This window comes from Sabethes cyaneus, chromosome 3 (assembly GCF_943734655.1).
Source record: "Sabethes cyaneus chromosome 3, idSabCyanKW18_F2, whole genome shotgun sequence".
In the NCBI taxonomy this organism is placed as follows: domain Eukaryota; kingdom Metazoa; phylum Arthropoda; class Insecta; order Diptera; family Culicidae; genus Sabethes; species Sabethes cyaneus.
In genome coordinates this window covers 164,560,113-164,577,471 of record NC_071355.1, presented here as the reverse complement: position 1 = coordinate 164,577,471, position 17,359 = coordinate 164,560,113, and the positions used below count along the sequence as shown (strand labels likewise).

General features: G+C 37.6%; 1 protein-coding gene across 1 annotated transcript in view; it reads right to left on the bottom strand.

The window, feature by feature from the left end:
• Positions 1-812: 812 nt before the first annotated feature.
• LOC128741264 (UPF0047 protein YjbQ) overlaps positions 813-17,359 on the bottom strand; it is a 66,165-nt gene continuing 49,618 nt past the window's right edge. Inside the window, exons 2-4 of the mRNA XM_053836946.1 lie at positions 8,985-9,039; positions 6,490-6,571; positions 813-6,064 (exon numbers count right to left, since the gene is read on the bottom strand). Of these exons, the coding sequence (XP_053692921.1) occupies positions 5,849-6,064; positions 6,490-6,571; positions 8,985-9,039 (353 nt within the window). The 3' untranslated portion in view covers positions 813-5,848. The remainder of the gene's footprint in view (positions 6,065-6,489; positions 6,572-8,984; positions 9,040-17,359) is intronic.

Sequence of the window (17,359 nt, the reverse complement as noted above, 5' to 3'; positions counted from 1 at the left end):
TGGCATGTGTGTGTTTTTGGAGACAATTTTTTTTTTCAATGATGAATTGGGACCCCTCCCCACTTTAGGAGGGGGGTCCTATACAAACGAAATACAAATTTCCTCATAACTCGAGAACTAATCCAGCAAATGGAACCAAATTTGGCGTGTAGGTGTTTTTGGAGGCAAGAATTTTTTCTGTGATGAATTAGGACCTCTTCCCACATTAGGAGGGGGGGCTCCAATACAAATGAAATACAAATTTCCCCATAACTCGAGAACTAATCAAGCAAATAGAACCAAATTCGGCATGTGGAGGTTTTTGGAGGCAAAAATATTTTCTACGGTGAATTAGGATCCTTCCACACTTCAAGAGGGGGGGCTTCTACACAAATGAAATACAAATTTCCTCATAATTCGAGAACTAATCAAGCAAATGGAACCATATTTGGCATGTGGGTGTTTTTGGAGGCAACCATTTTTCCCATGATGAATTAGGACTTCTTACCTTTTTAGGAGGGGGGGGGGGCTCCCATTCAAACGAAATACAAATTTGCTCATAACTTTAGAACTAATCAAGCAAATGGAACCAAATTTGGCATGTGAGAGTTTTAGATGGCAGAATTTTTTTTCTGTGGTGTATTACGACCCCTTTCCCTTTTAAGAGGGTGGGCTTCCATACAAATGAAATACAAATTTCCTTATAATTTGAGTACTAATCAAGCAAATGGAACCAAATTTAGCATGTAGGAGATTTTTGAGTCTTGAATTTATTTTATGATAGTTAGAGACCTCTCACCCCTGTGGTAGGGGGATATGGACTCTCATACAAATAAAACAGAAATTTTTGCGAAACTCAAAAACTAATCCAACTCGAGAAATTCGAGACTCTTCCATAAAACATTAATCAATAACAAGACCACAAAAACTATCTATAGTAACTCTAGATCATTCAGGACGAGCCGGTCGCGAATGTTGCCGGTGACCCGCCGTCGGAAGCGCCGCCCACTGGGGGGCTTGCAAAACTCGAGAAGTGACAAAGATCATCCGAGATTCATGATTTATGTACAACACAGGTTAATTTGTGGCAATACGAAGTTTGTCGGGTCAGCTAGTATATATATAATTATAACGTTAGACAACAAAATGTCGAAAATGACCAAATGTAACATGGGACAGTTATGCTTCCACCGGCAGCAAACTCCTATTCCAAACGCTAAAATTGTTAGAAAATTTAAGGTTGTGTTCTGATGAAATGAATACATTTTCATGAACAGAATTATTATTTTGAGATAGGGTTGCCAAGTGGCCGGTTTTTGGCCGGTCCGACCGGTTTTTCACTTGCAAAGCCGGTGGCCGGTCAATTCTGCAAAAAGGCCGGTTTTTCGACATATGAAGCCGGATTTTTACTTTTAACCTGATTTGTTAAATTTTCGGATAAATTTATTAGCAATCCAGAGCAGTAGATCATTAAGGACAGCCAGTTTTGCAGTGACATTACTTTGCTTCTTGCGGTAATATACATTAAATTGTCCACTAGCGTCAGAAGTAAGTAGTTGTAACTCTATAACTAGCTATTTTCAATAATCCATTCAATGTTCGTTATGGTTGCGACTGTCATAACTGACTTCTCATCCCATTTACATGGGAAACTGTCAAGTGACTTTCGACGAATACGAATACTCAAATAATATGTCATTAACGCACATTCCAGGCGAAATGTCTAATATGCTACCACCCCCCCTTGCATTTTGAAGGCAGGATCGACCGGCCGGTTTTTGTAATTTTGGCAAACTTTGACTTGGCAACCCTATTTTGAGAACAAAAACAGCTTTTAAAATCTAAAATTTGAATGACGACTATTTGAAATTTAAATCCGCATACTACATTGTTTCGTTCCGATCACCACTGATATTAGTGTAATTAGCAAGGAACTTTTATTTAAAAGCTATTTGAAGAAACAGAGTATCAAACGCCCCCTGTTTTTAAAGTATTAGTTCAATGCCGCATTTTTTTATAATGGATAATTACGCAATAAGAATTGGAAATATACTTGGAATGCACATATGTTGTTCCGGTTGATTTGAGACCTCTGAGATGGTAGGTACATTAATTAACGAGTAATGTTCGGCGCAGTCCAATGATCCAGTTCAAGCGATTTAAAACTCGATGCAATGCACGATCACGATATGACGATTACCGCGGAAAACGCGTATCTTTACGCGTGCATATATCCAACCAGATCGAAGTGATACCTTTCCTTTTACTCAAAAAAGAGGCTCCTAGCTATCTGTCTAATAGTAAGCAGCGTAGCAAAATGGATGTAAACGGTGCGGAAAAGATCCGTTTACTGAAATATAATCCGAATGAAGGAGAATGTATAAAAAGTGCCTAAATATTTTATTTTCTCTAAATATCGTTGAGACGGTATGGTTACGCTTTTTTTACTGCAGCTCGAATCAAGCACAATTAGATACACGATTGTTAACATTTTCGTTAGTACAGCTTCTAGCTACGAGGGAATAAATCGTGTATTGAGCTGATGGTTACTTTTCCATCCTATAGATGCATAAAATGCTACTGCTCCGGTAACATCTGCTGACGGTTTGTGACATTGTGTTGGCGCTGGTGACGGGTGTCGTTTTACACAAAAATACGTGTCTTCTAATAAATACACTCCTGAAGCATACAATTATACTACAAAGGGGGCGGAAATTTTGCACGTGTGTTATTTCTCTGGTTTAGTATACAAAACTGTTTGGTAGCAAAAATCGACCAATATCGGTTTTTCTCTTTTTTTTTTGACGAATAAAGCCATTGTCTGTAACATTTCTTTCCTAAATTTGGATCTTACGTCCTCGTGGGAATGGATTCTGGTTGGCTTGTCTTCTATTATATATTTGGGGTTTTCTGTCAACGTTGCTCCTCAGCTAAATCGATATACATTTACTAACAATTCGATTGTGAATGTTGATGAAGTTTTTAGCCTCTAGTGATATTTCTTTAACAGTGCTCTGGTGTGATTAATGTTATGTTGTTATTTTTAATGCGTGGTATCGGTTACAAATGAAACCAACCGCTTTTTGGTTTCACCGAAAAATACGGCTTCGGTTTGGTTGGACTGATTAGTAGTATGATGTATTGTGCAATTGGAATCTACCATTGAATAGGAGAATAGAGGAAAATTATCGAATGAAAAATGTTGTATTCCAGAGCAACAGGATTTACGAAACACTTGGCAATAAAATTACGGGCCGACGACATCAGTTTCCAAAAAATCGTAGTTTGAAAGATGATGAGTCGGTCTTTTGATTAGAGCAAAGTAAAATATTACACCCAGAAAGTTAGAATAAAAACCATTGCACGTGGTGTCTTCAGAACGAGGGGGAAGAGACTCTCGTTTTGGAAGACTTGGATTGCAATTTGTTTAACAATGTTCAACTTTTACGAAATCCTGTTGCCCCGTTCAATTCACGATAGTTAATTGAAGGATACTAAATTATGATATTCGTCAAAAAAGCAAACGGTTAAATCGCTGTTAAAATGGATGTTGTGTCTTACAAACTAATTAATTGCTCTTTTCGTGATTAGCTTTTTTTAACATGCGTCAAAATTATACGAAGTCTCTATCGCCCTTAAGTTGAAAATTAACAAGTAATAGTAACTATTGCGTTGGTTCCATTTTTCGACTCGTGCTACAAAAATCACTAAAAAATGTTATTTTTAACAAAATATATCGATTCATTTTTTTTGGTTTTATACTTTACTTTTGTAAAAAATACAAACTTTCTCACAACTTGATACATTATAGAAAAGGATGGACAAGGAATGGTTGTCTCTATGCTTATTTTTCCATTGTGTGTATTTCTCGCTCTAATGGCATTTCCTTTTTTCTTTTTCATTTTAATTTTGAAGCGATTGTAATGTGCAAAAGATTTATTTTCTTTCTTAATTTGCCTAACATGTTTTCCGAAAGAAGACGTTTTAATTTCTGTTCTTGGATATACATTGCAGAAAATGCAACTGCAATTTGCTTTTTGATATATAGTATTACACACTCTACAATGGATGTTTCTGCTGATGGTGAATCTATTATGATGATGACTACTAGAACAGTTTCGAATGCAAGGGTGTTCAAAGGTGTTTTACTACTGAAATAACAAACAGTAAAGTCTCCTAGGCTCAAAATTTTAAATAATTTATAGAATCAATCATTTATTTGAGCCTAAATTTTCGGTCCAAATTTTTAAAATATACAAATGAACATTGTTTGAAAATGTTATTTTTCAAAATAAAACAGTCAAAATAATTGTAAAATTTACTAAAATCAAATTGTTGTGTCTAGAAATCAATTCATTGAGAAATTCAAAAATTGTGCAATCGACAAGATAGTTTTCACGTGTCACAAAAAATAATTATCAATAAATTACCCTTACTAATGAACTGATATTACTTTATCCCTACAGACATCCTCTTACTCCCGTCACTACTAAATCATTCAACTGTTCGTTAAAAAAAATTAAGTAAAAAATACCCTCATCTCCTTTAACTGATACAGTATTATAAACCCGGACAATAGGACATGAATTAAACAATAAAATCAACAATTTATCGCTTCATCGTAAATAACAATACTACCCCTATATGTACAAAATCCATCAACCTTTTTATGGTGCGCTCTCACGCAATCCCGGTACTGTTCCCTGAGGCACAAAAACGTAATGCTGCCTCATTTGCTTTATGGTCCGCCCAACGATACGCATGTCCCGTTACGTAACTTAACTTACATGATGAAAGCTAAAAACAATTAGATGCTTTTAAAACATGCTAAACTCCTAATCGCTATATAATACAATCGACGATTTTGCTGCACAGCTTCCGTTGCCAACTTCCGTGGCCATCAGTGATAATAAACGGATTGCAATTGTTGTCTACTCTGCCGTATCGATGCTTCATGACCGAACAAAATCTATATAAATTCAAAGTATATCACTTAGCAGAGCATACGCAAAAACAAATAAAAGCGCTTGATCCTAGTGTCAGAGTAACGGTGACCTGTTACTAGTAGTAATTAATCAAAACTCATGATAGAGATGAACTTGATTTATCTTCGACATGAGTGTATGTATATGGTAGTATCGGTATGATTTTATATTCTAGTTTTTTTTTTTCATTTTGTGCACTCGTGTACGCGTTGGTTCAGCCTATTAGCCCTATTTTTATTTTAGTTTTACTTTTTGACAAAAATGAAAATGAAGTGTGATAAAAATGTAAACAAAAATATATCCTCTCTATTTCTTTCTGTTTTGGTTTTTTTGCTATTCATTAGTTTCTCTATTTCCTCTACAGTTCCGGTTATTAAAAATAGTAAAAATAAAAAAATGTGTTTTCCTATGTTGATAAAAATTAGTTCCTTTGACCGAGCTGTTTATCTGAATTAGCTTCCAAGTAGACATCTTAAATGCTATTATCATTGCGATTTGTTATATGAAATTTGTTTAGCGATTTCTATTTGTTATATATCTAAAGCTACAATTGTAATATAAATGTTAAATCAAACTATGTTTTTGCTTCTCTGTTGCTTCATATCTAATAATTTAGGATATTATTAGTATGAATCTTTCTCCATCTGCCTAAAGCCTTGTCTGTTATCTGCTCATTAAAATCTGTTTTCAATTATCTGCACTGTATTTTTCTCTGTATCCTCTTTTGACTTTATAATTAACATAATTATTTATAGGTTCCTTTTTTATAACCTTGCACCAAGGTTAATCCCAATAGTATAATGACGCTTATCAGTATGAAACTTACAGCAGAGCACCGCTCTAACCCACGATTACCGACTATCGCGAGCAGAGCGAGGCCGTCCCTAACTGGAAGTGGATGCAATTGGCGATACCGGCGAGAGTGGACTCCGGGCTGAGTCGCGAGGGCAGCCGGACAGCGTTATCACCAGCTTGCGCGAACCAGCATGATCACGGTGCTCACACAGCCACACGCCCTGCCACGTGCCGAGTGACAGTTTACCATCAGTGATCGGGATTGTCAGAGAGCTGCCGAGAAAACAGGCCTTCACGTGGGCGGGCTGAAACACGGGTGCAATTATTAAAATGCGTTAAGACCACAAATTAAATGCTATTGTATTGTAATATCATGTTGTTTCAGATATAATTAAACTTAATTTTAAAACATAAATTAATAGCTCGTCTTCTTCTTCTATTCATGATTACGATTGATAATATTGAACCCTATTACATTATCGAGTCGAGTGTCATTTTTCTTTTTTGGTATTATTGAAGTCTATTTTGGTATTATAGAAGTCAAACTTGATGCAATTCGGTGAAGTGCGTAACTTGACTGACAATGAGGTGAACGCCCAGTAAGAAAAACCTCACTCTTTAATGCGGAAAATTACGCTCGACTCGACATTGTCTAAGCTGCTCGACATGATTTACAATAACACCAAAAAGGATTACAATTATCATTGTGACTATTCATTCGCGCACTTACCATATCATCGGGGCCTTCGCAGGAATGGCGGTAAGGGAGTCCTTCCGGAACAATTTTGTTCAGCATCATTTCCATGTCGTCTCTAAAATGTAACAATGAGCTTAGTTATAAACAATGGCCGAAGATGTAACATAATTATTTCCTATTAAAACAAATCGAAGTCTCGAACAAGTTATTTGCACGTTTGTTTCAGATAAATCTGCGCTATAAACAAGTAGAAACTTGCAGGTACTTTACTTTCTCTGCCTTTTGGATGTCAAAAATAGTTTCGCTACCACATTTTTGATAGTTTAAAAGTTATAAATCAAAACTTCATCTGTTTCCAATAAAAACAGTATGACAAATTGAGTAATACTACTAACTAGTAACGATTAGACGCGTGTCGTCATTATGTACACTTTTGCATATATCTAGCAACTCGTTACCAAGCTAAGGGATCCGCGGGTTAAAGCAGCTTAGAATGGAATACCTGGACTTAAATCAATCTGGAGAACGACGAGGTAATTGAACGGCGCGGAATATCGCAAAATTTTTGAAACTCCATCGGTTCCTTTTGATAAATAGTAATGAATTGGTTGGAGAGGCTCATATGTCGTGTTTACAAGAATCATCGCCCCGCATGTAGAAATTATCGAGGCTATTACAAGAAATTGTTTTTGAAGAATTGTTGAGAAATGAGTTAGGGAAGATTGTGTAATTATGATTTCCCAATGAAATTGATTAAGCTGATAAGTTATTGTTAGAAGCTTATTGTTTAAGCTGATAAGTGTCACCCTTAACGGTTCCGCTTCAAGGATTAAGATAGTGAGTGAGATATTACAAATTAAAAGCAGCAGAGCAACGGTCTGTCAAACTTACTATTCACAAAGATCGAGTGTGCAAAGAAGTGTCATTATCATGAGGTCTCACTTGAAATACATTTAGGCCTTACTGATAACATCGGCAACATCGCCGTTAACCGCAGAGCTGTGGTAGAGGCCTTAACCCTTCGCAACAGAAAAGCAGCTCGGCTCATCATAAAGTCTGTCAAAATAAAAAACATGGCTGATACAACTTGATTGTACGTTTGTGATTAGACGAGCAAGTAAACTTTCCAAAGGTTAGTTATGTTACGTAAATGTTGGATGAAATCCCTATTGAGCCCAATCGAGCCCATACACTTCGTAACAGATCTCACAATTTTTGAATGAGTACTGCTAGCACTGGCGTGCTTAGAGGTGGAGCGCTGATTCTACAAAACATGTTTGAGCCAAGAAAACTTCAAATATAATATATATATGCAACTAGGTATACGTGTTTCTTCCGAAAAAAAAGCATTCTGAACATAATACTGCCAAAAATACCCATTTTCCAAAGGAAGTGAATAATTTCAAATTGTGGTGCCCCACCTTTGGGCACACCAGTGACTGTCAACGAAGCTGTCATGGGTGAAGGTGTTAGGGATGCTGGAGGATAGCACCCTAAGACCGATTGGATTGATTTGGAAGTAAGTAACTAAGGGTAGAAATCTTGACGTTTGTCACTGGCATGCGAGAAGACAGCTTCGAGGATTTTGGAATCAATTTAAAGGGCTCGAGAAATATATAACGTCAATGTAGCTTAAGTGTGAAATTGGCTATACAAAAATATACTGAAGCCATCCATTAGGAAAACCACATGTTTGCAAAATCATATTAAGGGGAAACCGAAAGTGGCTCAAAGATGGCTGAATAAATGGCTACCATTCGAAGCATGTATTGTTTTGCGCCTTAAAAATGCATCTGTATTGGCAGAGCACGCTTTTGCCACGGAATCAGTGCTTCCAGCGCTGTTATAATGTCCTAAAACTTGTAATTCAATTTATCGATCTGCTGTGTATCAATAAACGCTCAGCAAAACATAATTGCTAATGGAAAATAAATTTAACTGAACATATCGAACATTACGTGTTCATAAAAGCGACCAATGTATAATTTGGAATTAGTTAATAGATATTTGGTTACGCACATATTTCGTTGAACTAGCGATTTCGGAAAAAGCAGCAACACAGTATCAAACTTTCGTCACATCAATGAGCTTTTAAAGAGCTTTCAACTTTCGCCGCATTGATGAGCTTAGAGTGAAATAAACAAGCAAAACGCAAACGCAGGAATCAAAAACGCAATCCGATGCAAGCGGATTAATTAAACATCCTAGTGATCCTACGCATTATTCAGTTGCTGCTGTTAATTTTGATTGAATCGGAATGCCTTGATAAAGAAAACAAACCCTTTTTCGGAATGTTTATAGTCAGTGCGGTTGGCTGCGGATCAGCTGTTTATGTTTGCAAGCTCCGCTATTTGACATATATTACCAATACTAATGCAATATTCAAATAAACGTTTAGGTTTTTAACGAACACATGAGATGTGCAGTACAGTGTTTGTCGCACTAACACAATAACGTTAGCCACTTTCGGTTCCGCCTTAAGCAGCAGCGTTTGTAACAAGAAAAATAATTTACATTAATTAACTTACCGCACGTCGGGATCCCAACTCTCATTTAACGCTAGGCTGGCCGATGTGTGTAATACTGTAAATAAACAAAACATCAGTTATTAATAAATGAAACACAGTGCACTAATTACATAACAATGATTCAACACATAATCATCTATAAGTTATATATATTTGTATATGTGAGCGTGAGTATGTTTGCATGTTCCGCCATAACTCCAGAACGCCTCGACCATTCTCCAAAAATCTTGGCACACATGTTCCTTGACATAAGCGAGTCAGCACTGGGGGTTGACAAAAGGGAGGTAGGTCCCCAAAACCGAGGACCAAAACCAAAAAGGAACCGACAGAGAGGCGTCAAACGTCGTCTAGCGAAAGTTAGCAGGCTACGGTTGGCCGGACACGTCGTAAGGATGCCGGACAGTGCGACGAAAATAGTCCTCTTCAACAATCCCACCGGCACCAGGAATAGGGGGGACCCAACGTGCACGATGGCTCGACCAGCCCGAGCAGGAGCGAAGAGCAAAACAATATAAAAACAATATCAAACTGTGTTATAATCGTATATTTTGTTATTGAATAGATATGGAGATACATTGATAACACATTTTGTTATTGAGTAGATATTTAACCTTCCTAATGCATTAGAAAAAAGTTACATATTATGCATTAAGGGTCGAAAACGACCCAAGTTTTGAAATTGCTCTCATTCATCCATTTTCAATCCGAATTTCGTTTTCTTTACCTCGTTTGAAAGATATGGCCAAAAACTAGCACCCAAGGTATGTTGGGGAATATTTGTTGACTGATGGCCACTTCTGCGTCTGTTCCGGATCACCCACTACCAGGTCCCGGAGATTTTGAGATAATTCATTTTGCGGCACATCAAATCACATTGGCTTGATAAAATAAGATTAATGGAAGTACAATGGGAACATTTTGAACCCAAGCGGCCATTTCCTCATTGGTTCTGGAACATCCGGTACCCGGTTTTTGAGGACAATTTTAAATTTTAGGATGATTTATCTTGCGACACGTCAAATTACATCAGCTTGATAACGTAAGACTATTGAAAGTATAATAAAGACATTTTGAAGGCAAATGGCTACATCAGCATTGGTCCCGGAACATCCGGTACCCGGGTTTTGGGGCCATTTTTGTATTTTAGGATAACCCATCTTGCGACACATCAAATCACATCGGCTTGATTAAATAAGACTGATGAAAATAAAATAAGGTCATTTAGAAGCCAAATGGCCATTTTACCATCGGTTCCGCAACATCCGGTACCTGGTTCCGCCGGTTTTTTTTTTGGATTATGAAATAAATCATCTTGCGGCACATCAAATCACAACGCCTTGATCAAATAAAACAGTTACAAGAGCTATGGGGACCATTTGAAGACAAATGGCCATTTCATCATCGGTTCCGGAACATCGGGTGCACGGTTTATGAGAACATTTTTGGATAGGATAATTCATCATGCGCCACATCAAATCACATTGGCTTGATGAAATAACACTAATGGAAGTACAATGGAAAAATTTTGGAGCCAAAATTACCATTTCACCATCGGTTCCGGACTATCCGGTATCCGGGTTTTGGGGACATTTTTGGATTACAGGGTAATTCATCTGCCCCGAGTTACCCCGTTTTACGGTTCATTATAAATACCGGGTACCGGATTATATGCGACTGACGCCCCATTATACTTCCATTGTTGTTATTTTATCAACGCGATGTGATTTGAGGTGCCGCATGGTGAATTATCTCAAAAGCCAAATATGTCCCCCGAAACTGGTACCGGATGACCCAGTACCGATGGTAAAGTGGCCATTTGGCTTCTAAATGACATTGTTTTACTTCCATCAGTCTTATTTTATCAAGCCGATGTGATTTGATATGTCGCATTATGAGTTATCCTAAAATACAAAAATGTCCCCAAAAACCGGGTACCGGATGTTCCAGGACCGATGCTGATGTGGCCATTTGCCTTCAACATGTGTTTATTATACTTTCAATAGTCATATGTTATCAATGAGATGAAATTTGACGTGCCGCAATAGAAATCATCCTAAAACTCAAAAATGGCCTCAAAAACCAGGTACCGGATGTTCCGTAACCGATGGGGAAATGGCCATTCGGGTCCAAAATGTCCCCATTGTACTTCCACTAGTCTTATTTTATCAAGCCAATGTGATTTGATGTGCCGCAAAATGAATTATCTCAAAATATAAAAATGTTCCCCGGGACCTGGTAGTGGGTGGTCCGGAACAGACGCAGAAGTGGCCATCAGTCAACAAATATTCCCCAACATACCTTGGGTGCTAGTTTTTGGCCATATCTTTCAAACGAGGTAAAGAAAACGAAATTCGGATTGAAAATGGATGAATGAGAGCAATTTCAAAACTTGGGTCGTTTTCGACCCTTAATGCATAATATGTAACTTTTTTTGCTGTGGCTCTTCTAGATGTCGCTGAAAGCTGAAACTCCCCCACAATGCTAATTTTCCAAAGTTAGGAAAAGTCAGAAAATTTCAAGTCTCTAGCTCGTACCGTTACTGAGTATCAAGCTTTGTAAGTATGCCGATGGGTCGAAAACGACCCCAATGCACTAGGAAGGTTAAAACAGTGGTTGTAAGATGAGTTTAATAACTGATTTTGTTATCATGTCTTATTTTGGCCTTAAAATGACATTCGATATATTTCATAAAATTTTATTTTATTGATTAAAGAGATTTTAAATTATAAATATTTTATAAAATGATTTTTTAATATCTTATATGCTACTGCATTTGTTATTCAATACCTTAATAATACTAAAACATGTTATTCTAAACTCTGATAAATACAGTCATGTTATTGCTTTGTTATTCAAATAACACAAGCAGTTATTCTTTTGATCTTAAAGGAGTAAAATTTTGATATTATTTTTTTGTTATTTTACCAACTATGTCAGCCAAAGAAAGACCAAATTTCGATATGAGTTATTTGATTTCCAATAACACATTTTGATATTATTTTGCTCTTTGCTCCTGCTCGGGAGGGGTGACATTCCGATTCTCGTTTCGAGCGATTTTGGTTCGTTTCACCCATTCATTTAAGGGGGGACCCTACTCCGGTATTTTCGGAAAAAATTTCAGATGCTAGAATTATAGCAAAGCGTTGGGCTATTTTTGTTATTGGTTAAGGTATATTTGAAGATATATTTTGTATTTTTAGGATACCAGAATAGTGTTAATTAAGCTGGTGGCAGGTGGATACGTGAATGCCCTCTAGAAAATAGTTCCTTGCTAGCAGTACGTGCCGGGAAACAACGGAGTATCGTAGAATGGATTTCAAGGATGATTTTGAAGCTTTAGTTCAATACCTAAATTGTTACGTAGCGGTTTTTGAAAATTCGAAAAATTACCAAAATGGTGGCAATTTTTCTAAAAGAAAGGTGTTTTTTCATCAAAAATCGCCAATTAAGAGCTCATAAAAAATTGAAAAATTGAGATATCAAAAAACGGCTACGTAGCAATTTAGATAATTCATTTTTACATGGTGAAAAAAAATTTCAGCCAAATCGGTCCACTAGATTCTCAGATACACGTACCGCCAGCTAAAGAAACATGGTTTCAGAGAAAACGCGTTCAAAGTTACGCACAGCAATGCACTTCCCTTGAGGTGACTCCACAATATTTGCCGTAAGTTTTCAACGAGATCGGATATCAAAAAATCCTTTTGGCATGACATTTCTGAAGGTATGAGGGTCTCGAAAATGCAAAAAAATAAAATTCGATTTTTCCGACTTTCCAGAGTAGGGTCCCCCCTTAACGTGGTCGAAACGAACCAAAACCACTCGAAACGAGAATCGCAATGTCACCCCAGGTCGAAAGCGATTTGCGACTTCTGAGACGACTAGGAAATTGGCGACGAGTGGCCCAAGACCGAGTTGAATGGAGACGAGTGTTTGAAACAGCACGAGCCACCCCGGCTCTATGCTGAAGAAGAAGAAGATGTTATTTTACGTTTTGTACTATACCAAATAAATAACTGAATCAGCTATGAAGCTACAAAGAATGACTTGCAAATACCTCATTGAGGTATAATACATCAATATTTGATATTATTTAGATATTGCAATAACAAAACCAGTTATTATTAAAGTGTTTGTTGAACATTTTTAGCTTATTTTACCTCTTATGTCAAGCTCGTCAATACCAAATTCAGATACGCAGTTTGTTATTCACCAAAAAATATTTGGAACAGGTATTCTTTAGTAATTTTCTCCTGCTCGGGAAGGGTGGAGGAGGGGGGTGCATTTCTCTTGCATTTGGAACGATAACAGTTGTACCAGTAGCTAGATTTCTGGAGGAATAGGGTACAACACGAGGGAAAAGTTCAAAAATGTAAAAAGCCTGTGTGTCGATTTATAGGGCTTACTGAGAAGAAGCAGATTTCAAGTGGCTGGAGGCAACAGGAGGAGAACTGACAAAGGGAGTAGACACCTTCAAATACAGTAAAAGGGGTTTGTTGCTTGCATTATGAGAATTTTCGTTACAATAATAGATGTACAAGTGACTGAGAGACAAAGGGGCCTCGAGTAAGATTGGGCAATCACCTAGTTAATCTATATATGGGTCATTCCACGTCAAGTGGCCGAGAAAAAGTTCAAACGTGTAATCGACCTTCACGGATTTGAACCAAATTTTGCCAGAAACGCCATAACTCCGAAATACCTGTACGATTCTTCATCAAACTCAGCAGACACGTTCCTTGACGCATAAGAATCAGCGCAGTTATGTTGACAAAAGGCAGGTGGTCCCTAACAAGGAGGGGCGGCCAGATAAGTAAAAACGGTTGCGTTTCTTTTGCATTTGGACCTGTTGCAGTTGTGCAAGTTACTGTGAGAAAAGAGGGCGCTTCCACCGAGGCACCGAGGAGGGATATATGGAAAAATCCTTTGTTTCGTTTCTGTTATAGGGATTTTCATAGAGTAAACCGATGCATAATTCGCTACGTTACAGAAGGAGCGGCTGACTGGGAAGGAACCGACAGCGGGGACGAGACACGTGAGTATGAATTTAAATTCCGCCAGAATTCCAAAACGTCTGGACGGTTCTACATAAAGTGTCTTAGAATATGAAACTCGTAATTAAAGAAAAGAAAAAAACGGGTGAACTGTGTCTTAAAGTCTTTTCTCAACGCGTGGAATAAGGTACGAGCACTGAATAGATTTACTATTCCCCTGTTGGTCTACATTTTTGAGGTAGTGAAGTAGGTAGTGACCTAGAAGAACTTAATAGACGGGCGCGACAAGAATTCAAGTAAGTTGGTATGCGCTACCCTCAATTGGCACCACAAGTAGAAGGAGGTGTAGGAATAGTCAACATTCAAGCACTGTGCGTTGCTCAGGTGCGTCAGATGCGTGAATATTTCGTAGAATGCACAACTCGACACGGAATATACAGAGCTATTTGTACCTCGGTCGCGTAGAGCTTATGACTCTCCCATGGTGAACTCTCTCTAGTAGTCAAATCCAACATGATAGCCATTCAAGACGGGTCATACCGACTAGAAATTGTAGGCGGTATATTTGACATCAGGATGTAGAGGATGTATGCCGAATATGCCATCAACCACAAAAAACCATCGACCACATTATAGCTGGTTGCCTAATACTAGCAAAAGCAGCCTATACAGAACGTCACAACAACGTGTCAAAGATATTGCACCAGAAGTTAGCGCTGCAATGTGGTTTGTTGGAAGAAGATGTGCCAAATTACCTCTACAAACCAGATCCCGTCTAAGAAAACGACTGTTTCAAGCTGTATTGCGACCGCATCGTTCTGACCGATCTCTTTAGTCACCAAAACAAACCGGACATTATGGTTTACGACAAGGATAGACGAATAGTAACCACTTAGCTACTATTGACGTCGCCATTTTATTGAGCCGTAATTTGGAGTCAACGCACGGTCACAAAATCGTAAAATATCGTCCGCTGGCTTTGCAGATCCACCGAGCCTAAATAAATCAAAATTCGATTGCGTGAATGTTCGACACATCTAGTTGTTTGAACTTCAATTTAATCCGTGATATTTTCAAGCTCAGGACAGCAACCTCCGTAGCCACTTTCGTTTTGCTAATGTGTTAATTAGATATAACAAAAGTTTTATGCATAAAGACTACTCATTACATTTGCTATACATATCCACAAAGGCGACCGAAGAAAAATTGAAAACCATACTTGTAAATTACTCGTGAGCGGTGACGGATGGGCACATCTCTCACCGTCTACCTACACATTGTTTAGTATAATCAGTTTCGACACGGTTGTTAGTTATCCTCTCGATGGTAAGCGGTTTCTAAAGTCTGTCTAGCTTGTAATGGTTTATAGACTAAAGTTAATCGTAGCAAGTAATATTTATTTTATTTATCAGACCACCAGTAGTGTTTTTGTTACTCGTGACGGTTTAGGAGCAAACAAAAATCATTTGGTGAACAAACATTCAAAAATAACGAAAGCGAAACGGCTTAGTAAAAATATTATATAATATTAATAACATTAATATTATGAAAATTAGTGAAAATTGGCTATAAAAGACTTCAGACCGAAACAAAGAGAATGGAACATGATTTATTTCGTTGGGCAAACTTAAACATCTCGATATTTGAGAAATTATTTTATAAATCATGATGATCAAATGATTTTATTAAAACAAATTAGGAATGATTTTTCCCTTTATTCACTGAAGTATTTTAGGAAAAATATTATTTTCATTCCATAAAACTTTTCATTCCATGTTATTATTAGCATTCCTAATAAAACGTGTTTTATTGTATTGGGTAAAATACTGATTTTGCAATATAAGTGCATACACACAGTGCCAAATAGTTGTCAGACGGAAGCAGCTAATGATAAATTATTTGGAATTGGTTCGGTGTACTGCCTAGAAACTGTATCTACCGCACCCGGTGGAAATTGCCAAACAGTAGATTCGCTTCTCCGTCATTAACATACCTATTAGAGAAGAAGTCCTTGTTCGAATTGGGCACCATCACGCCATTTAATATGCAGATGAAAAGCAATCTGAGGGTTGTTTAAACCGTTGGTGATCAATCCGTAACGGTCAGAAACCAATCTGTGTTATTAGATTGGAATATCAATATTTAAGTCAATTGAAATGTCGATGCTCCGGTTGTCATTTTTCGACGGTGGTATATGTTTCAAAGCGAAAGTGCTTAATGCAATAATTACTTAAACAAATGATATAAGACGCAAAATAATATTATATAATTGCATGTAGTAGATACATACGTTAGGCGTCTTCGTTTTTCAAAGGTTTTAGTATCCTTGCAAGCCGATTGATATGAATTGATATTTTTCCTGTAAAGTGTCCAAACATTTCTTGTATAACTTTTCAAAAGGACTTATTTAACATTCAGAGATAAGCTAGAATCACACTGACCGTCAGCGAACAACAACGGTAACGGAACGTCAGTGATGGTCGCTTGCATTTTCAGTGAACGCATTCACATGAGTGCCTTGACGTTCCGTGATGTGACGTTCCGGATCACTGACGTTCCGTTACGATACGTTGCCGATGATGTTCGCTGACGGTCCGTGTGATTCCAGCTATACTCTTCGGTGTCCCTCTCTCCCGATTGCCATGGCCACATAAATACATTTCAAAATAACCTAGAAAACTTACTAAAGTAACCCTTACTAAACTAAACTTACTTAAAGTAACCCAAAAACTTCAGTCATTTCGAAGCAAGTTTTTAAAACGATTAGCTATCTTATGACTTCAGTAACCGACTTGTGCATAGTGAACGCTTTCAAGTTAATTTGCATCGCCGTGATATGCAGCCCTCATTGTTACTTACATCCTTTTGAAAAGTTATGTGAGAATTGTTCAAAGTTAAACCTAATTTTTAATGAAACATAACCAATCTAAATAGAACCATGTTTTAATTCAGGGTACAAAGCAGGCGACGTTGACCAAGGTTCAGTCATAAACCAACAATCAGTATGCGTCCACAAAAAAGCTTCACTTGTTGATCGTCTGATCAGGCAGCATGAGGCAGACGCGAGCAGCATTCCACCTGTTTGCTAAACCGGACATAACAAAAGACAATGCCATGGCAGGGCGGAAGCATTGAGTTCCATCATAATATATTGATTGAAATCTGACCCCCAGACTGAACGGAAGCATCTCAATCACTGAAACTGACCCGGATTGTCATCTCCAATGCTTTCTCTATTGCTCCGTTTATCAATGGTGGTCTAATCTTGTTTATCTATTCAGTTGATTCTCAATATCAATTTCCTATCGCATTTTTCATGTTCATCCTCGAAACCGCACCACTCGAGACAGCACGCCAGGTCGACTGCCTGTCATAAGTATT